Here is a 22845-nt window from a genome sequence, read left to right on the forward strand (position 1 = left end):
GCAGGTATCTGGGATGATCCCGCTAACGCTGCATTTTTGGGAGCCCTAAACTACAGGAAATGCTAGTATAGATCTGATCAGATCCAAGATATTGATCCGTTCAAACACTATACTAGTAAGGGAGGTGTATGGTGTGTGCATGGGTGTTAGCGCTACTGGCACTAATCTGACTCTCCCTGGGGCTGGGGCTGACCCTAAAACCCATACTCGGGGGCGATCAGGAGTTAAACCTTTATTTAGCAATATATGGCGGGTACCCTGACGCTATAAAAACCTGACGGTGACAGTAACTAGCTAACTGGCTAACTAGCGTCACCCGTGACACTAAATACAGTGATCAGAAATAAGATCTGTACACTATATTAGTGACACTAGTGACAGGGAGTGAAAGGGTTAACTGGGGGGCGATCAAGGGGTTAAACTTTTATTAAAGGGGGGTTTAGGGGGGTACCTGGGCCTACTACTAACTGCCCTTACGCTGATTAGTGTCACAAATGATACCAATCAGTGAAAAATCTGAAAACTCCACTTGGTGGCTCAGTGACAGGGAGTGAAGGTGTTAACTGGGGGGCGATCGGGGGGTTGAAAGGTGTGCTTACATGTACTGGTGTTAGTGTAGTGTTGTGCAACTCACTGTTAGACGTCCTCTCTCTGGAACCGAAAAGAGTTCCACAAGGGGAGATTACATCACTTCCCCTGCCTGTGTTTACATTACACAGGCAGGGGAGGCATTTCATTCGCCAGAACCAATCAGCAGGTCCAGGCCAGAAATCATTGGCCTGGACCTGAAGACTGATCGGTTCTGTAACTAATCCGATCACCGCAGGCACTGTGGTGGTGCGAGCGCGAGCGCCGTACAGCTACGGCGATTTGAGCAGCAGTGCAATTCTGCCACCGTCAAATGACGACGGGCAATCTTAAAGCGGTTAAAAATTAAGTTCAAAGAATAAGCTTTAGAGGAGAAAAGACATACACCAGAGAATAAAGAGCCCGTAAAGTGATGAATGCATTACTGGTGAGATAATCCACGGAGTGGACTAGAAACCTGGCAATTTCAGTAGTGGTAAAATGTCATCAGATCGCTGTCCAGATTGCCCCAAAGATTGCAGATCCTAAAGAATAGGGAGAAGAGTTTCTTGTCCCCACTGAAGAGGGTGGCCATTTGGAGAGGACAGGTGTAAAATTGGGCAAAGGGAATCGCCTTAAAACTGGATACCATCAGCCAAAAAACTGTCAAGCTGAGGCAGACATGTCTCATATGCCTCCTTCATTTACCAGTGAAGAGGAGTGGAGGGGAGGCTAGACTGGTCAGAAAAAGAATAGAGACCCCACTGCCAGGCAGCTCTGAAAGGAGACCACGAGAACCAAAGGAGACTAGGAAACTTTCCTAAAGCTCAGTAAACCTTAGCTTCCTATACATGGGCTTTATAGCTCAATAGCTCACAAAGGAAGCAGCATCCCTGTAAACTGATACAGCGGGAAGACAGCTTGTTCTTTTAACCACCTCAATACAGGGCACTTTCACCCCCTTCCTGCCCAAGCCATTTTTCAGCTTTCAGCGCTGTCGCACTTTGAATGACAATTGCGTGGTCATGTTACACTGCACCCTAATGAAATTTTTATCATTTTTCCCCACAAATAGAGCTTTCTTTTGGTGGGATTTGATCACCTCTGCGGTTTTTATTTATTGCGCTATAAACAAAAGAAGAGGGACAAGTTTAAAAAAAACACAATATTTTTTACTTTTTGCTATAATAAATATCCAATTTTTCTTTTTGAAAAAACTATTTTTTTCCTCAGTTTGGGCCGATACGTATTCTTCTACATATTTTTGGTAAAAAAAAAAAAAAAAAAAAAAAATCGCAATAAGGGTATATTGATTGGTTTGTGCAAAAGTTATAGCGTCTCCAAATAGGGGATAGATTTATAGCATTTTTGTAATTTTTTTTTTACTAGTAATGGCGGCGATCTGCGATTTTTATTGTGACTGCGATATTGCGGCTGACATATCGGACACTTTTGACACATTTTTGAGACCATTCACATTTATACAGCGATCCGTGCTATAAAAATGCATTGGTTACTGTGTAAATGTGACTGGCAGGGAAGGGGTTAACACTAGGGGGTGATCGAGGGGTTAATGAGTGTCCTAGGGAGGTGATTCTAACTGTGGGGGGAGGGGACTGACTGGGGGAGGTGACCAATCGGTGTCCCTATGTACAAGGGACACACATCGGTCTCCTCTCCTTTCTGACAGGACGTGGATCTGTGTGTTTACACACACAGATCCACGGTCCTGCTCGGTTGCTGGGCAATCGCAGGTGAACGGCGGACATTGTGGCCGCCGGGCACGCGCATCGAGTCCCCAGTGACACAGCGCGCGCGCGCGCCCCCTGGTGGCTTGGGAAGGTGGTCACGTCATATGACATCCGCCCAGAACGAGAGCTGCCTCGTCCCACAGTCATAGGACAGTAGGTGGGCAGGTAGTGGTTAAAGAGCAACAGACTTAGTGGCTGGATCACCTGATGAAAATAGAAGCAAGAAAGCCTAAAAAACAAAACAAATGCAGCCATCACATCTAAGAATTGGTATGCTACAATATAATAAAGGTTTGCTTTTAGGTTTAATACTACTTTAGGGTTAGGCTTCATGTACACGGGACGTTTTTAAAACCTCTCCTGAATGATTTAACTTGACAGATAGTAACCCACATTTAAAACATCCGTTTTGCTACGTTTACAAGCCGCATTTAGCCGTGTTTTCATTTAGAAGCGTTTCTAAAAAAAAAAAAAAAAAAAAAAAATTTTTTTTAAAATGGCCAAAAAATGAAAAACGCCTATAAACGAAATGCAGCTGAATGCGGGTTACTGCATTTAGCCGCGTTTGGCATCTGAAACGTCGGCGTCTGAACCCATTTTATTGCTTTCGAAGAAACGCTGTTAAGCGCAACTGCCTAAAAACGGCAATAAACGAGTCTGTGTATATGGTCGCATAGGATGACATTGAAGGAGTTCAGGGGCAGCTGAAAAAAGCATCCAACTTCCTCTGAACGTGTTTTTAGCAGTGTCCCGTGTACATGGGGCCTTAAATAGCTATGTGGAAATTACTCACTTCATGTGGTTCAATAATATGAAGAACAGGGGGATTAGGCTTTGGTTCATCAGGAAGACGGACTCTAATGCGCTGGGTTGCCATAGAAAGTTCATCGATAGCTGACACATGATTTCTTAAGACCATCCAGTACTCATGAAGAAACTAAAGTCAGAGGAGGAAAAAACATTAACACTGCGTGCGCATCATATTTCAAGCAAAACCTGATTTCCCTGAATGAATTCTAAAGAGGTTTATAAAAGCAACAGGAGATAAAAAATGTTGCTAAATCATTTAGATGTAGGCAATATATTTAGTTTTCTAACAATCTCAGGTTTATTCAATAAAACAAAACATTAAGACAGGTAAAGTTAAAACCCAGAGCAACCTATCTAAATCAATCCTGCATTGATCTTATTGCAGGAAAATGAGTTTTGATTGGCTAGTTACAGGAATCTGCACTTACCACTTTTCCCTTACACTATTTTGAATAAGGCAATACCTTAAAAAACCTGCATGTTCTCGCCTCACATATTTACCAGCTAAAGGTAAACCAAGGGGTAGTCCCTAGATTAAGTCACGAGCGGTGACGTAACGCGTAGGGAGTGGCTGTGGAAGGACGTAAACCGGAAGTAACGTGAGAAGGCGCTTCAGACGCCGCTGTTCTGCATTTCACTGTATCTCGCCTGTTTTTAATGTTTTTATTGTAAGAGTACATCTGATAACTTTAATAAAACCTTTTACTTATCACCTACTACTACACTATTGGAGGCTTCTTTCCTTTTCCCTCTTATACCACCGGGCCGTTTGTGCCTCGGTGGTATATATTATGACAGGCTAGTGAGCGGCATTGGAATATAAGAGGAAACTAACCAAGCCGGGATAAAGTGATGAGGAACATTTGAACTCCATTTTGCTGCCATACATCTATCCACCACTTGATGTCAATATACAACGCTTGCTTATACATGCATGAAGGTGAGAGTTTAGAGAGACTGACACTTACAGGACACAATTTATGAAGATACTTATGAACTTTGACTCATCCACACATTTTTTATGTATTCTATATATTTTTTATGCATTTTTTATTCTTTATTCACCTATCCACTATTTTTTGATAGAACGGTTTCACCTTTTTTTCAGCCTTTGTGACACCAATAGAGTACTTTTACTCATTACTGGTTTATTGAAACGTTTCTATTTGGCACTGTATATTCATTGTGTGAGACATGATGAGATTGCGCAAGATCATTTTTATTATATAGTTCATGTTGTTGTAGTGTGAACACATTTCAGATTTTGCTGCAATCTTATTTCACGGTAAGACACATCCACCTTTTTAGCACATTCACTGTATTTACTCAGCTGTGGCGCGCAGGACACATTGTTTTATTTAAACCAAGGGGTAGGATGCTGGTGATATAATTATGGCAAACCATGACTTCTGTTTAGGAGCCTGATGTGTGGTTAAATTATTATATTTCATTGATTTTCATGGTTCATTGACTAAGGACATATGTAAAACATGCATGTTCTCACTTAACATAGTTATCCGCTGAAAATAAACAAAGAGGTGGGGATGCTGGTGATACAATTATGGCAAACCCTGATTTCTGTTTAAGTGGCTGAAGGGCGGTTAAAAAATTATTATAATCTTGCCTTGTATTCTTTCTTCCATGCTTCGAATAGCTCCATGAAGGTAGCACCCTCATCAGTTAGCCAAGTATCCATGCGGTGGCTTCTAGCAAATGCCAGTATGGCTTTTAGGGCGCGTTCAAGCTCACTAGCAGCCCACAGACCTCGACTTGTTTTGGGCAAGCGATCATCCACAACACCATTCTCCTCTTCAATCATCTCTTCAAAGATGGCAGTTTGACCTTTTACCCTGCAAATTAGAGTCTAATAATACATATTTTGGAATTATACAGATTACATTTTTATACAATTCTAATAAGTTAAGGTTTTTTTTACCTTAATGGAGTCTCTGCATTAAGGTAAAAAACCTTCATGTACCTGTGCCTCCCTCCCCACCTCTTAAAGTGCATTCCTTGCATTAAGGTAAAGAAAACACGTTGCCACTTGCTGTGCCCTTCCCCCCAATACTTACAGGAGGGCGGGGTCAAGCCATTCTGTGTGTGTCAATAGAGATTGAGCCTGCACATCTGCCCCCATAGCAAGCACTTGCTATGGGGGAAGACACAGAAGAGGATGAGCCAAGATCACCGACGGGGATCCCAGAAGAAGACGTTTGGGGCTGCACTGTGTACTACCACTGCACTGAGCAGGTAAGTATAACATGTTTATTATTGTAATATAAAAAACTGCTTTAAATACTTATCCAAGGCCGATCTTGATCCAGCGCTGTGTCCAACTGCAGCAGCTCTTCTCCTCTCTCTCTTTTCTTACAGGATACTTGACAGCAGCAGGAACTATTGGCTCCTGCTGCTGTCAGTCAAATCCACTGTGGAGGGAGTGGGGGCGGGGTCAAGCTGCACTGTGTATGTCTATAGATGCACACAGCGCTGAGCCAGCTTGTCTTTTCCCATAGCAAGCAGCTTGCTATGGGGACAGACACAGAAGAGGAGGAGTCTAGATCACCAGTGGGGGACCCTAGAAGATGGAGGTCTGGGGCCACAATGTGTAATACTATTGCACAAAGCAGGTAAGTATAACATGTTTGTTAATAATAAGCTTTACAATCATTTTAAGACTGTGGGCTCAATTCACAAAGAGTTATTTTACTCCTAGAATCTGAGCTAAAATAACTCAGAGATTTTTTCAAAATTTTTTTGCAATTCACAAACAAATACTACCATAATAAAGTGTTATTTCATCAAAATATGAGGTATTCTACTCATAAAACCATTCTTTATTAGGATGGATACAGTGGAGAAGGATTAAAGTGTTTGTTAACTGAAAAAAAAAATAGGATTTTTTTAAAACATCTTACCTGTAAAATCCTTTTCTTTTGAAGGACATCACGGGACACAGAGCCACAGTAATTACTGATGGGTTATATAGGGTATCACTGGTGATTGGACACTAGCACACCCTATCAGGAAGTTCAACCCCCTATATAATCCCTCCCCTTGCAGGGATACCTCCGTTTTATAGCCAAGCAATATAGTGTATTAGAAGAGGGGTGGGACCTCTGTGTCCCGTGATGTCCTTCGAAAGAAAAGGATTTTACAGGTAAGCGGTTTTAAAAAATCCTATTTTCTGTCTCGAACACCACGGGACACAGAGCCACAGTAATTACTGATGGGATGTCCCAGAGCAATGCTACCTGAGGGGGGGGAAACCATGACTAAGTAGGGTGCAATCAGACCTGAGGACCCTGTACCGCTGCCTGCAGCACACTACGCCCAAAGGCGATATCCTCATGCCTTCTCACATCCACCTGATAGAATCTGGTGAATGTATGAACTGAAGACCAGGTTGCGGCCTTGCAGATTTGAGCCATAGAGGCCTGGTGATGCACTGCCCAAGAAGCACCAATAGCCCTTGTGGAATGTGCCCTGATCTGAAACGGAGGAATCTTCTGTTTCAAACTGTAAGCTTGAATGATCAATTGTCAAATCCATTTAGAAATGGTAGCTTTTGACGCTGCCTGTCGTCTATTGGGACCCTCTGGCAGCACAAACAAAACATCCGTCTTGCGGATCTGAGCAGTTGCCCCGAGATAGGGCTTAACTGCTCTTACTACATCCAACGAATGTAGAGATCTCTCTTCCGGAGAACAGGGATCTGGAAAAAAGGAAGGCAGAACAATGTCTTGGTTTAAATGAAAATCAGAAACCACCTTCGGTAAAAAACTAGGATGAGGGCGCAGTACCACTCTATCCTTGTGTATAATCAAATAAAGCTCCTTACAGGAAAGGGCTGCTAATTCTGAAACTCTTCTAGCAGAAGAGATGGCCACCAGAAAAATTAACTTCCTTGTCAACAAGACCAAAGGAATCTGACTTATTGGTTCAAAAGGCTGTTTCTGTAACACAGCCAGGACCAAGTTCAAGTCCCAGGGGTTTAGGGGCGCTTTAACCGGAGGATTAAGACGCATCACCCCCTGCATAAAGCTTCGGACCAAAGAATGCGAAGCAAGTGGCCGCTGAAATAATACTGATAAAGCAGAGACCTGGCCCTTGATGGTACTCAAGGCCAGCTTCATCTCTAATCCTAATTGTAGAAAATCAAGAATTCTACCCATGACATATTTCCTGGGATGCCAACCTCTGGATTCACACCAGGATACATAAGCTTTCCAGACTCTATGATAAATCATCCTGGAAGCTGGCTTCCTTGCATTAATCAAGGTAGATATGACAGGACCTGAGAGCCCACGACTCTTCAGAACGTGGGTCTCAATAGCCAAACCGTCAAATTTAGCGTTTGTAAGGCAGGATGGAACAGTGGACCTTGAGATAACAGGTCTGGGCGTACCGGTAGGGTCCACGGGGAACCCACCGTCATCCTTACTATTTCTGCATACCGGGTCTTTCTGGGCCAAGCGGGGAACACCAGAAGTACCGACTTCCTTTCCTGCCTGATCCTGCGAAGGAGTCGTGGTAGTAGCAGAATAGGCGGGAATGCGTAAATCAGTGAGAACTGATGCCACGGAATCACCAACGCATCTGTCCCGCATGCAAGAGGATCTTTTGTCCTTGCCACAAATCTGTCTATCTTTTTGTTGAATCGGGATGCAAAGAGATCTACATCTGGAACCCCCCCATCCTTGGCATATGGCCCAAAAGACGTCGGGATGCAGAGACCATTCCCCTGGAAGTAACTGCTGGCGACTTAGATAGTCCGCCTGCCAGATCTCTATTCCCGGGATGAAAACTGCTGATATGCATGGCACATGCATCTCTGCCCAGACTAAGATCTGGTTCACCTCCTTTTGAGCAGCTCGGCTCCGGGTGCCTCCCTAATGATTGACATAAGCCACTGCTGTGGCATTATCGGACTGGATCCTGACCGTACAACCCTGTAGCCTGATAGTCCAGGCTTTTAGGGCTAGATATATCGCCCGGATCTCCAGAATGTTGATGGGTAAGGTCCTCTCGGTCTTGGACCATATCCTGAACCGCAGACTGTTCCAGAACTGCTCCCCAACCTGACAGACTGGCATCTGTTGTTACCACCGTCCAGGTAACCGGTAGAAAGGATTTCCCCTTCTGCAGGTTTTCGGGTATGAGCCACCAATTGAGGCTCTGACGCACCGCATGCGACAGGTGCATCGGAAAGTCTAATGCCTTAACCTTCTTGTTCCAGGTCGACAGAATACTGTGTTGCAGCATTCTTGAATGAAACTGAGCATAGGGAACTGCTTCGAATGAAACCACCATCTTCCCTAGTAGCCTCATACAAAGGCGGACAGAGGGACCCTTCTTGGTCCTGACTGCCAGAATCAGCTCTCTTAAAGCAGCGATCTTTGCCTGGGGTAGAAATATGTTCTCCTGGCTTGTATCTATAATCAGACCTAAATACTCCAGTCTTCTTACTGGTTTTAGGAAAGACTTTTCTAGATACCTGACTGTGGTCCTCAAGTTTCCATTCAAAGAGTCTACCGACCGGTCTATCAAGAGCAGGTCGTCTAGGTATGCTATGACAGCTATACCCTGAGCCCTTAATCTGGCCAGAGGAGGAGCCAAGATCTTTGTGAACACTCGAAAGGCAGAGCCACAAACTGGAAATGGTGCCCTCCTACCTCGAAGCGCAGAAACTTCTGATGAGCAGGAAAAATGGCACATGCAGATATGCATCTCTGATGTCTATCGATGCCAGAAATTCTCCTCCCTGCAGGGTGGGAACTACTGTCCGAATTGATTCCATGTGAAAGGATTGAATCCTTAGGAATCGGTTCAGATCCCTTAAATCCAGAATGGGTCTGACATCCCCATTTGGCTTTTGGACTGTAAAAAGGTTGGAATAGAAGCCCAATCCCTGGTCCTTTGCGGGAACTATCATAATGACCTCCTGCGACAAAAGTCGCTCTAACGCTAGAGGGAGCGACTGCTTTTTCCCTGGGTCTCTGGGGACACTTGATCTGAGGAACCGAGGAGAGGGAAATTCCTGAAACTCCAGCTTGTACCCTAAGGTTACCGTGGAGATTACCCATCTGTCCTGGAAATCCTCCTGCCAGAGCCCTGAGAACTGTCGCAGTCTTCCCCCCACTCGAGTAAGCGGGGGCGCCCCCTCATGCAGAGGTCTTAGTGTTTTGCCTATTAGGCTTCTTTTCCTAGGACTTCTTTTGTCCCTGGGGTTGACTCTTGTCTCTGGACCCAGATGGAGGCGGCCGTCGAGACTGTCTGGAGGCTGAAGCCCCCGGCGCTGGGGAAAGAGTCCGTTTGAAAGAGGGACGCTTACTCTTCTTTTTGACAGGTAAGAGACTGCTTTTCCCACAAGAGATTCTCTTGATATAGTTATCCAAGTCTTCGCCAAACAACCTTGCACCACGAAATGGAAACCCAGCCAGCAGCTTCTTACATGGTGCTTCGGCTGATCAATTTTTCAACCATAGGATTCTACGTATATGCACCAACCCCAGTGAAAGACGGGAGGTTTGCACGATAGAATCTCTAATGGCGTCAACCACAAAGCATAAGGCTGCTGGAAGGTTAGCAAACCCCTGGGCCTGTTGTTCAGGTAATACTTTGATGACCTGCTTAACATGGTCTCTTAAGTATTGACAGACTCCAATCGCTGCTACTGCAGGTTGAGCCACTGAACCTGCTAAGGAAAAAACATCCTTCAATAGGGATTCCATCTTTTTATCTACAGGATCCCTGAGCATCTGAGCATTGTCTACAGGACAAGTCAGACTATTATTTATGGAGGAAATGGCGGCATCAATGGCCGGTATTCCCCACATTTTAATAAACTTTTCTTCCATCTGATAAAGTGTTGAAAACTTTCTCAGTGGAAAAAAACTTTGTTTGGGTGATCCCACTCAGAATAAATGAGCTTTTCAAGTAAATTATGAACAGGAAAAGCCTGTGCTACTTGGAAAGGTTTCAGTGACCCCAAAGCAGAAGAGGATTCTTTAGCAGTTTCAGGTACAGGCAACTTAAATGTGGAGCGGACCAATCCAGTAAGGATCTGCACTAAGACTTTCTCCTCTTGGGAAGTCGCAGAGGGCCCCTCTCCACCTGATTCCTCTGAAGAGGAATCATCCATCCCATCCCGATCCTCTGAAAGGGATTCATCTCCTTTATCCCAAAACTCCTCTTCCTGAGGGTCTTGGGGAACAGAGGAAGGCCTAGTGCGTTTTCTTCTTCTGAGTGAAGACGTAATCACGGCCATTAATCTTTCCTCTAGACCATTAATGGTTAAGGAAAAAACCTCTTGTGTAATGTATACAGGGGCTGAAGTGCCCGAAGCAGGTGTAGCCCCTGACCCCAACGGTTCTCCCTGGCTAGCCGTCCCTGGCCCATCAGGGGGGGAGGATGCTGCTGACAGGGGGCCCTCAGAACCTGAACGAGATCCCCTAGTGTCTCTGGTTCTTGGGGTGCTTGAACCTCTTCTACCCATAGCGCAAAGCAACAAGGTGTGAGGTATACAAATGAACACTGACTGCCGAGTGATGTAGTCTGGCTAAAAGCCTTGCTACCCAATGCTCAGTCTGATGTTACTTCAGTAAATGTTGCTTAGGAGAATGCCCTTGTCCCACCTTACATGCGACCGTCAGCTCTGTGTCTCTCCAAAGGCTGTGTGCACCTGTACAGAGTGCCTTAATAGCCTGCAGCTGGCCTGAGTGGGAGTCTAAGCACCTGTGCTGACGTCCCACAACCCCCCCCCCATGAATTTTGAAAAAAACGAGCGCTTCCCGCGCTGGCCAACTCTCCTGTAATACTATGGAGGAAGGCTGGGGGAGGGGGAGGAGGGAGAGAAGCTGGTAGTGAAGACCTGCCTAAAAAACGGCAATGGTCGGAAATGGCGGCCGAGGCAGCGGTGCCCGAGCGGTATAACCACCTTCTAGACCCCTGTGGCCTCTCTCTAGCCTGGGGGGGGGGAACATTCAAACATGAGAAATCCCCCCATCCATCCTACCTTTGCAGACGGCCTGAGACGCTGTGAAAAACATGTGCAGCATAAACACTGAGACAAACAATGTGAAGGTTTGTGCTCTTGGCAGCCCCCGGTGGTCACAATAGGCATAGCATGCATTTACCTTAAAGGAGAAACCTACTAGAATTAGAAAATTCTGTGGAATCTCCTCTTACCTTATCCAGCCGCAGGGTTCAGTTTACACAGACCCAATCTTCACCTCTCACGGTGGGCTCCGTTTGAAAAAACCGTCAGAGACTGGGGCCCCCTACGAATAGGGGGATCCTGCAGTTCTGGGCCCGTAAAGCACCCGGCTAGAAATTAGGCTAGAAAACCATTTTCTAATATGCGGGGTCCAGCTCTCTAAAAAGAGAAGCATTACAGGTAAAACCTTGTTTCTTCGGACACAAGGCCCGGGTACCATCCAATTCGGCCTAGAAAGGACACTTTGAATGGATCCGGTCTGTCTGGCTTGCCCCAGTATAGGATATAGGATATTCCCTTTGGAGCTCAGCACAGGACATCTTTACACGTCCATCACCTAAGACACTGGCGTAAAAACTGAGGTATCCCTGCAAGGGGAGGGATTATATAAGGGGTTGAACTTCCTGATAGGGTGTGCCAGTGTCCAATCACCAGTGATACCCTATATAACCCATCAGTAATTACTGTGGCTCTGTGTCCCGTGATGTTCGAGAAAGAAATACAGATCCTGGTCCCATAAAGCAGATTACACAGCACAGTGCTTGTGCTGTGTAATCTGCCCCCCTCTAAACTGTGAAAGAAACTTCCCTGAACCTCCCACTTCCTGTATGCCCTCTCTGTACAGACCATGAAAATCAGGGCTGCTCTGCCCTGACCACCGTGGTCTGATTGCGTCCCTTCGTCATACGCTGCTGTCCCCTCTGCTCTCCTCCCCCCCCCCCCCCCCTCATCCCCTCCTTTCTGCCTGTCATCAGAGGGAGATCATGGCTCCACATACACGAAAGACTTCCATCAGAGCTGGAAAGCGGCGGCGACAGCTCAGAATCTGTATTTAGAACACTTGTTTTTTAAAACCACTTACATAGTGTGCTATGCCAGCCTCTAATAGAGGGGCTGGCATAGTCTTATAAATATGTCTTCACATACACTTTAAATCCCATGTCAGATTTTAGTGCTAATAAAAAGGGAAATTGGTTTAAACCATAGAAATATGCCAACTCACAAAGTCAGTGCAGTCCCTGCAGCATATGTATTAATACAAAAGAAAACAGGTGACTGGAATACCAGTCAAAGGAAAGCTGCTTTCACAGGACACACATGGTGTATCAAAAACAACAAAAATGGAAAACAACCTGTGCAACTGCAGTAGAGCTTGTGCTGAGTGCCAATTCTGAAAGTACCCAGCACTCCACTTCCACCTCTGGATAGAAGGCAAAAAAGTGACAAGGCTTGGAGCTCCTCAATTAACCTCATATGGGTGTTCCAAAACATCAGGGGTGCCAAGGTTCGCCATCACTACTCTAGGGCAATGCCATGACTTACCCCAGCAGTGGCCCAAAATGCCCTCTACGGCCCCCACATTGCACACAGGCTGGAAAATTATAGGGAGGATCCTGAGGAACATGTACCTTCCAAACAGCCTTTGTCCCTCTGGTAGGCATACCCCCTATGGGGTCTTCAGGGACAGGGCTCCACCAGATAGGCAGAACAAGGCACTGGACCTGTACAGCACCATGTAGCTAATGCAACGCACTGAACTATGTACCTAGTAGAGTGCCAAAGCAAAATCCAGTGCCCAGAGGACAACATTACGGCATGGCCCTACATCTTCTTTCTGGCATGGTCACATAAGCTTCCTCAGGGCAAACCAAAAGGGTAACCGATCCAGAAGCAGCAAACATAAGCCCCAGTAGCTCTGTAGCAAATCAAGAATCTTACTAGAAAAAAAAAATCCTTAATAAAAAGGTCACTAATTAAAAAAACGTATGTTGGGAGCAGGGCTGGTTATACTGGGCTGTCCAACAGCTTCGCCAATTCTCCTGAAGGTGGCAGTATATTATCCTGTGTCCTGTAATGTACAACTAACAAAGTAAAATGTATTCACTACCATGAAAACACTTCAAGTGTTTCTTTTGTGTAACCAAAATGCCTGGTATTATTAACATACGATTCATTTTCTAAAACTTCCAGCTGCATCATAACAAAAACTTCCAAACAACACAGAGAAAAATAAAAAGGAAAACCAATTTGCATTACCAACCTATTCTACATGAGAATATTGTTTTGTCTGGATTTCAGAAGAACAAATCTTTATTTATTTTTTGGTAGGTACTTACGTAGGAGCGAAGAGTTTTGACTCATAATCTGTGAATAATTCATCAGCTTTACAAAAGACACAGCTGTGGGGGGAAGAAATAGACTTGCTGTTAGAAAAGCCTCTAATCTGATGCAGAGAACAGCCAGGTCAGGTGAATGTAAAAAAAGACTACATACAAGTCAGTACCGCAAAGACCATACATGGGGTTGATTTACTAAAACTGGAGAGTGAAAAATCTGGTGCAGCTGTGCATGGTAGCCAATCGGTTTCTAACTTCAGCTTGTTCAACTAAGCTTTGACAAAAAAAAAAAAAAAAAAAACCTGGAAGCTGATTGGTTTCGATGCACAGCTGCACCAGATTTTGCATTCTCCATTTTAGGTAAATCAACCCCATGGTGTTCACAACAGTAAGTTTACAGTCACTAAATTCATTTTCCCTTTAATTCTAGTCAACAGCACTGTATGTGGCCAGTGTATTTAGTGTATATTTGTATTTTGTGTATTTGTACAGAAGTAACAGGGGTAAAAACTCAGAAATCCTCTGTTGAGTGCCATCACTTTTGCACTTTAATATTGTGTATCACAAATATGTAGTGTCTAATATGTAATAGGAAAAATACATAATTCTATATTTGTAAGTAAAAAAATGAAAGAAAAATGTAATGTTAACAAAGGTATTAAACATACATGTGGAGTGGAAGTCGACCAACTCGAAGGTGGCATACTGAGGCAGTCTGGATAATTTCTTGAGAAGGAGGACCCTCAAGATTCTTCACAGCATCTCTCACCAGTTTCTGGCACTTCTTTAGTTCTTCCATCTGCGTTGTGACAATGTACTGAAGTCCTCGGCAGTCCCGGAACCTTTATATAAACACAATAAGCTCGAGTTTATGCATTCTTAAAGTATTTGTGTAGAAAATGTAGTGGGAGGCCAAGCTGAGTGGAACTCTCTTTTAACACATCTTAAAATTATCCTGATTATATATGTATTTACAAAGATCTACATTCAGTATTTTTGATTATTTTGGTTCCAGAGGAAAATACAAGGAGGTAAACAATCCAATTCATGCTTAAATAGGAACTTCAAATCCCCTTTTATTGGCTCTACCCCCTCCTCTGACACCATTATGGCACATGCACAGATGTGCAGAAGTACAGTATCTCACAAAAGTGAGTAAACCCCTTAGATTTTTGTAAATATTTTATTACATCTTTTCATGTGACAACACTGAAGACACATACACATAGCTACAATGTAAAGTAGTGAGTGTACAGCTTGTATAACAGTGTAAATTTGCTGTCCCCTAAAAATAACTCAACACACAGCCATTAATGTCTAAACTGCTGGCAACAAAAGTGAGTACACCCCTAAGTGAAAATGTCCAAATTGGGCCCAATTAGCCATTTTCCCTCCCCGGTGACTTGTTATTGTTACAAGATCTCAGGTGTGAATGGGGAGCAGGTGTGTTAAATTTGGTGTTATCGGTCTCACTATCCCATACTGGTTACTGGAAGTTATTTTGTAGGTTATTTTTCAGACAACTAATTTTTTTACATTAGCTTTTAGCAAAAATGCCAAACATACTAGCCACTGGAAAGGAGAACATTGACATTTGTGATGGAAATATAATGAAAAGGCACAGAAGGGTGAAATGGGGACATCACCTTCAGCCAAGCTTCCCTAATCAATCAAAATGAATTTTCACTGAAAATATATGTTATATTTTCTTGACTATCACTCATTCAACCCAAAAAATGCCAGATGCACTGTGCCTACGTTCTCATTATGTAAAACCAAAAATAGAAATTAAAAATGAAAATAAAAATAAAAATGAGTAAATTACACTCCTATGTGAAATGTGTGTCAGGCTGTGTGCCTGACTAAATAGAAAGTGCGATGTGTAATATTCCAACTTGCTTATATAATAAATAAATGCAGTAAATCATTGTTATTATTAAAATGACCATAGATGCAATATGTTCAAACAAATAAATATACAAGGTGCTAGTGTGAATAAACAAGTGAACACGTGACTGATATATACAATAAAAGTGCTGTTGTGCCAGTGAAGGAATCCGTTTTGACACTGGTGGGCTTTTCAATGAATAAACACTCAGTGCGTGCCTTATTCGTGCTCCTATAGTGGCTGCACTCACCAGATCCTCCACCCCCTCATGGGGTCTCACACATCCACAGTATATGCCACTGTGTAGCAGTATAGGATAGCTCCGTCTTTATTGTTGGCGATCAGACGATCCCCCGCAGCTGTATCCGCACACCTCCTTCGCCAGTCACGTGTTCACTTGTATATTCACAGTAGCACCTTGTATATTTATTTAATTGTTTGAACATATTGCATCTATGGTCATTTTAATAATAACAATGATTTACTGTATTTATTATATAAGCAAGTTGGAATATTACACATTGCACTTTTTATTTAGCCAGGCACACAGCCTGACACACATTTCACATAGAACTGTAATTTACTCATTTTTATTTTTATTTTCATTTTTAATTTCTATTTTTGGTTTCACATAATGAGCACATAGGCACAGTGCATCTGGCATTTTTTGGGTTGAAGATACTCATCTAACATGCACTATTTCATATTTTTTTTCCCCACCTATAACTCCTTTCCTCCCTCTTTAGGGAGTAGAACACACCTGAACCCAATCAGGTTTAGAACAGTGCCATATCTACTCCCTCCTTTTTTCAGCACTATACTCCACCTAGTGGAAGTAATTGGTAGAGGCAGCAGTTCTTGAAAACATCTCCAGAGTATTATTCCACTGCGCGGGGACCTTTTATTCTTCTTTTATCACTCATTCAATGTGGCAATAAAAATACAGGATGCCTATACAGTACTGTGTAAAACTTTTGCAACAAGAAAATAACAGTGTACCATTTTTTCTTCGGATTTTTGTTTCTATGGTCCCCTTACAACTGTTAAACAGTAAATGTCAAATGTTCAAAACATTCAAAGTGTTATCCATACTTTTCAGCCATGGACAGCTTGTTAACTTGATGTTTATATCTGATTGTTATTTCATTTTGTACACGCTGAACAAGATCTTCATCAATGGCATTATGGATGGCACGCTGGATTACATCAATCCACCAGGGGGAGGAGAAATTTGTCTGAAAGAATTCAAGACAATTACTGCGGTAAGCAGGAAATCCATACAAGTATAATATGTGTATAAAAAAAAATATCAACCTCAAGAGTTAGCAGTTATCTGGGGATTTATACAAAGAGACCATTATTGTGTACACACCGACAAAGCAGGCTCACAGTAAATATTCAAGAAGGAATACTAACCTATTACTGAAGTAAATTTATAATAGAATCCATATGATACCTCTACAAAGTTTTCTAAAAATGAAAACAGCTTTATCATAAAGTTGCTCTTTTTAATATTTTATTTCCCAATGAAATAGTGAAGCTCTAAATATGTTTAAGTGTTTAAAACAAATTGCACTTTATTATACTACAGATACTGTATATTTATACACCAAAGAAAATCAAAAAAGTTTGCTACTAAAAACGTTTAACTCGTTTTCCCCTGTTGTTTATTGAGTCCTCTATGTCCTAACAAATAAAAGCATGTCACTGCATCCAGGTAATTGGAATTGGACACAATTGGCAAATGTAGTAGAATCTCTAACCTCTTCCAGTCTAATGAGAACCTTTGAGGCCACAGACCACTGACATCCTTCAATATGTAGTGGGTTGTGAGGAACAGTGGGTGCAAAGATGGTGAAAGTCATTGGGCGCCAGACACTTCTTGGATGCAAAATAGGTTTTATTTCTTTTAACAGTCCTTTTTATATTTTGTGAGGGAAAGAGGGTTAGGGCCAGGACACCCTTAAGTGGTTGCAATTTAAATTAGCAGACTCCGGGGCTTCAATAGGAAGACAGCAGTACAGGGAAAGGCCCCAGCAAGGTGCCACTTCTGCACGTGCAGGTTTGCTGTCTCCTATGGCAACAGTATTTAACAGTTCCGAACGCAAAGTTCAACTGTCCTCTCAACTTCACTACAATGACCACTTGTAGCTCTTCAGCCCTTTGAGCTCCTAGTTTCTCACTGGACTCTCTGATTCACCGACTCCGAATCCCGTGAGCTCCTCAAGGCTTTTGCGGCAGTATCTCCCTCAAGCGTCACCCACCCTGCTGGGTCCCTAGCTTGGCACTCCAGATACCTTTCAAGCTTCACCCCTGCTGACCAGCTCAGTCCCTGGCTTGAAACACAAGGCTGCTCTAGAAGCGTCACCTCCACTGGTTGGTTTCAGTGACTTGATCACCCCCTGAAGTTTCCCAATTCTCCACCGTGCCCGTTCGGTGAGAATGTTACTCTGGTAATTGCTTCAGTTACTCAATGTGGTCCCTGGTAAAGGTGGTTAGTCCCTTAGTGGCGACAGCTTCCCTTCTGCCTCTGACCATGATAGGTCTCCGGCCGGCAGAACCGTCACTTGTGGTTGGACTGCAAGCCGCAGTCCCAACCCTGCGCTGCCCTCTTACTTCTGGATAGGCCCTCAACACAAATGTGCAAAACATGCCTATAGGCTTGTTTTCTAGGTAGCTTTTCTCTTGCCAGAAGAAAAAGGAGTTCAGGGGAGCTGAGCAAGTGATCAGTGTGTATGAGGCCGTACATGTGGAGCAAAAGGCTTCTGTCCTTTCTGAGAGCTTTCAGGCAACACCAAGAGAGCATCAGATTGACTAATGAAGGTCTTGGCAGCAAGACACACTTGCACCACCCTAACAACATTCAGAGGAGGATCCAATCATGGGTAATCTCCAAAAGGAAAGCCAACACTATGTCATTGTTCAAATGGAACCACTTTCATGCCGCGTACACACAACCAGACTTTCCGTCAGAATAGACTCCGACGGTCTTTCCGACGGAGTTCCGCTGAAACAGACTTGCCTACACACGATCACACCAAAGTCCGATTGTTTAGAATGCGATGACGTACGACGGGACTAGAAAAAGGAAGTTCAATAGCCAGTAGCCAATAGCTGCCCTTGCGTTTTTGGTCCGTCGGAATAGCATACAGACGAGTGGTTTTCCCAATAGGAACTGATTCCGTCTGAAAGATTTGAAACATGTTCTATTTCTAGGTCCGTCAGAATTTTAGAAAGAAAAAGTCAGATGAAGCCCACACACGATCTTTTTCTGCCGGAAAGTCCGGTCGTGTGTATGTGGCATAAAAAGGAATTTTGAGGCCTCAGCACAACCTTGCCTTTGTGAAGAACAAGGAATGGCTCCTTACAGGATAAAATTTCCAGTTCAGACACCCTCATGATGGAGGTGATAGCCACTAGAAAGAGAGAGAGGAAAATCCCAGATAGGCTCAAATGGTAGCCTTTGATGGGCCCAAAATACTACGGTCCAAGAAGTCAGTGGAAAGCATATTCATGGCACATTTTCTACATTTTGTACGAAGGTTCTGACCAGGAAATGGGAAGCAAGCGGTCTTTGAAAAAGTACTGCCAAGGCAAAAATCTGACCTCTGACAGTCCTTAAGGCTAAGGACTGGTCCAGTCCCAAATGCAGGAAGTCTAAAAATCTGTGTGATGGAATACATTCCAGGATGGAGCTTCCTCTTTTGCAGCAAGCAAAGTAAGCTTTCTATGTGCTATGGTAAACCTTGCAAGATGATGGCTTCCAAACCTTTAACAAGGTAGGACTCACAGAGTCTGAAAGACCCCTATCCCTGGGGTCTTGGGCTTCAAAGTCAGTATCCATGAAACAGGATTAAACACAGGGCCTTGTCACAGAAGAGCACAGGGTTGTCCGCTAAGAGTTAGACTATCCTTGAGTACCATGCCCTCCTGGGCCAAACTGGTCGAATGAGATTTACCAGTATGCCTTCCCTGTCGATCCTTCAAAGTAGGTGAGGCAAGAGTTTGAGAGGAGAAAACGCTTAAATCAGGTTGTACTGATTCCACAGTGTCACAAGGGCATTCACCCCAAAGGCCAGAGGATCCCTGGACATGAACCTGTCCAGCATGTGGTTGGGTTTGGATGCCAGAATGTCCACATCTGAAGTCCCCTACTGAAGACAAGTTGGTGAAACAGCCCCTGGTAGAGGGACCACTCCTCAGGGTCTAGCTGTTGTCAGCTTAGAAAGTCTGCTTGCCAATTTTTCACGCCTTGAGTGCGCACCACAGACAGGATAGGAATGTGAAATTCTGCCCAAGTCAGAATGAGCTCCATTTTCTTGGAGCCTGACTTCTTGTTTTGCCTTGCCAATTTATGTACTTCACAGCCATGGCATTGTAGAACTGAACCCTGATTTGAAGGGCAAGTCGAATCACTCGAATCACAGTTCCAGGATGTTGATATGTATCCAAGTTTCTAATGATGATAAGTCCCCTGGTCGGACACGGTGTCCAGGTACAGCCCCCCTCCATCCTATCCCAACAGGTTGGCGTCTTTCTTTGGCACTTTCTACACCATGGGCAGAAAAGATTTTCCTGTCCAAGACCGAAGACAGTGCAATTACACTGTTGACTTTTGTAGAGTGAGAACCCAGTCAAAGTCCTTTAGGATTTGCACCATTTGTAGCACATTTGTCTTGACCATTCCCATAGGAGCAGACCTTCCAAATACCCCACAATTGGTATACACTATAGTCAAAGATAAGCCAACACTGGGGATAGAACTTTCATGAAGACTCTTGGTATCATAGCTAACCCAAAGAACAGGTCCACAAACAAAATGCCATTCCCCACCGCAAAGCACAGATAGTGTTGACAAGCCTGAAAAATGGGGATGTGGAAGTAAGCATCCTTGATGTCCACTAAGACCAGAAAGTCTCCTTAATGGAGAGAATCAATTACTGATCTAACAGATTTCATATGGAAAAAGAATCTTACCAAGAAGGTCACATGTGTGGAAAACCACGGTTGAATAAAATTGTATTTATTGTAGAAAAAAGCACCATTGTTAATAAACAACAAAAATAACATAATTTCCAGTGAAGATATCTTCCACAACTGAGTTAATTAAAAAGACGACATTATCTTAGGAAAGGTCGCAGCTGCGCTCGCATCCATTCATCCCAGCAGTTATCCAGATCTTAGTACTAGATAAACTAGATGCAAATGGTTAATGCACAATAAAATTCAAATGGGGTTCCAAAAAAACCACTGATAAGACGTATATATACACAGCCGTGGATGCTGCAAGGCGGCTTCCGTATTCAAGAGTTACCCAGGAATAGTATAGAATGTGTGGTTAGATTCATAAAGATACTTCCTATAATCCTGGTGCTATACTCTTATAGGCGTTGCGTTGAAACTGCAGGTAATGCCTGATCATTCAGGCTTGTAGTAACCAAAGTCAAGCATTGGAAGAACACCCTGGTACAAGAAAGTTCCTGGATGATAATTCATCAAGGGGGGTGTGTGTGGGGGGGGGGGGGGGGTGGTGTGGAAAAGTTGGATGTTTGAATGCGTGAAGGTGAGGGTGAGAAGGAAACAAGGCCATTCTGTTTTACAGCATAGAAGCCTCTAATGACATCCTAGATTGTGCATAAAGGGAATCACTGACATCTCACCACCTCAACCATCTCCACTGGGTCATCCACCTGTTACTCAGAACTCCTCTATGCAGATTGCAGATACAGCCCTGATGCGATTAAGTCCAAATAACAGTCTGTGTATGCTGTGGTGTCTCCACATCCAGGTAGTGTTTCCAGGGGTCACTTCTCCTCCGCAAATAGGAGCTGCGAGCTACGACTGTCCGTTTGTCACAGATGTGCTGACGTCATGCTGACACTGCGTTTCGTTAGCCTGCCGTTGCTAACTTCCTCAGAAATTTCATATGGAACCTTTGTGCATGTAGAAACTAGTTCAAACACTTTATGTCCAGCATGGGCCACACATTGCCATTTGACATGAGCACCATAAAAAGGTTATAATAATATCTACAAACATTTTTTGCTCTGTAACAGAAACGCTGACCCCTTGGAAATGTAACTCTGCTGTTGGGTGCTGTTGGCACATTTAATGGCATGAAGTATGGAGGAGACAAGGCGCAACATTCTAGCTTGTGGCTATGGAGGCCGCCAGACATTTCCCCACTTTTAGAAGTGGGGACACCCCTTCACTGGAAAGATGATTTGGTGCCCAGCATGGCAGCTTTGGAAGTCCAGGCTTTTTTCCGAAAGAAAGATTTTTTCTTGGCTCCCAGGGACTGGAAGAAATGAAAGGAACCCTTTCTGGTCCCAGAGGAAGACAGCTTCTGCCACTTTTTCAGATGTAAGAGAGTACTCTTTCCTCCCTTAATCTTTTAGATAAACATATTAAGGGAATTGCCAAAGAAGTGCTCAACCCTTGAAGGGCATTCACTTCATTAGCTTCTTGCAAGGGAGGTCAGCTGAGCAAGCATTTAAGTCACAGTACTTGCCTCATGTGAGCCAATATAAATCCCAAACAAGAGTGTTGATGGCAGGAGTCTCCCAACTGGTCTACACAGAAGCACAGCGCTTCATGAAAGAGCCCCGTGTGCTGTCTAGTGATTGAATTTCAGAACTTGGGCCGCACCACCACCACGAGAGACTTTTTTTCTTTCTTTCTTACTTTCTTCTTTCTCCACATATTGACTTACAGACATTAATTTAGAGGTGAATGATACCTACTTTACATTTTTTTCTCATATGTAGATTAAAGCTTGTGTTGCTCAATTGTGGTTCTATTAATAGTATCTTTCCTTGTTTCTCCTTTCCTTTTTTCTTCTTTTTTCTTTCCATTCTATTATCCTCATACATGAGATAATTTACCAGTATTGATACTTCAGTCATACATTGTTCATTTTTCCTATAATATCACCTTTTTTTTTTTGTGTATAGACTATATTTACTCTATACATGAAGAAAACACGAGTTATTTTTTATTTACCTTGATCACTCTAAGATTCGTCAAACATTCCCTCTATTCTGTAAATTGATAATTCATTATCTTAAGATCATGCCCCCATTCATCCACAGTTTGATCCCATTTGGGGTGGTTGGGTGGTATGGAGGCATGACTCAACTGATGTGCAGATAACTGAGGGAATTTTATTTTTTTTTCTTCATATTTAAGCTCTTTCTTGTATTATCTAAATGAGATGGTATCATCAATTGTATGACAATGTTTCTTAATTTCCAAATCTTATGTACATGTCAATATAATGTTATATTCTTCTTTTTATTGTAAATTCAATAAACATATTGAACACGAATTTCAGAGCTCCAGGTTCTTTTGCTAAATGCTTTGCCCAGACCAGCAAAGCTTGACAAACCCCCATGGAAGAAATGGTGTGTTGCATGGCTGCACTTGTTGCATGGACACCTTAAAAAGGAGTTTGGACCTAGTGGACAGGGGAGAAAAAGATGGGACCCAAGTGCCACA

The 22845-nt window shown here is 43.4% G+C and overlaps 1 protein-coding gene across 2 annotated transcripts in view; it reads right to left on the minus strand.

The window, feature by feature from the left end:
* The window catches only part of SHPRH (SNF2 histone linker PHD RING helicase), a 194231-nt gene that overhangs the window by 50960 nt on the left and 120426 nt on the right, over window positions 1–22845 (minus strand). For both annotated transcript variants that reach the window (XR_012243953.1, XM_073627811.1), the window contains exons 18-22: window positions 16441–16583; window positions 14129–14302; window positions 13461–13523; window positions 4753–4978; window positions 3112–3255 (exon numbers count right to left, since the gene is read on the minus strand). Coding sequence is in view for 1 of the 2 variants with exons in the window: in XM_073627811.1 (XP_073483912.1) it covers window positions 3112–3255; window positions 4753–4978; window positions 13461–13523; window positions 14129–14302; window positions 16441–16583 (750 nt within the window). In the remaining variant the exon portion in view is untranslated. The remainder of the gene's footprint in view (window positions 1–3111; window positions 3256–4752; window positions 4979–13460; window positions 13524–14128; window positions 14303–16440; window positions 16584–22845) is intronic.

The sequence above is a fragment of the Aquarana catesbeiana genome, linkage group LG04 (assembly GCF_042186555.1).
Source record: "Aquarana catesbeiana isolate 2022-GZ linkage group LG04, ASM4218655v1, whole genome shotgun sequence".
NCBI lineage: Eukaryota > Metazoa > Chordata > Amphibia > Anura > Ranidae > Aquarana > Aquarana catesbeiana.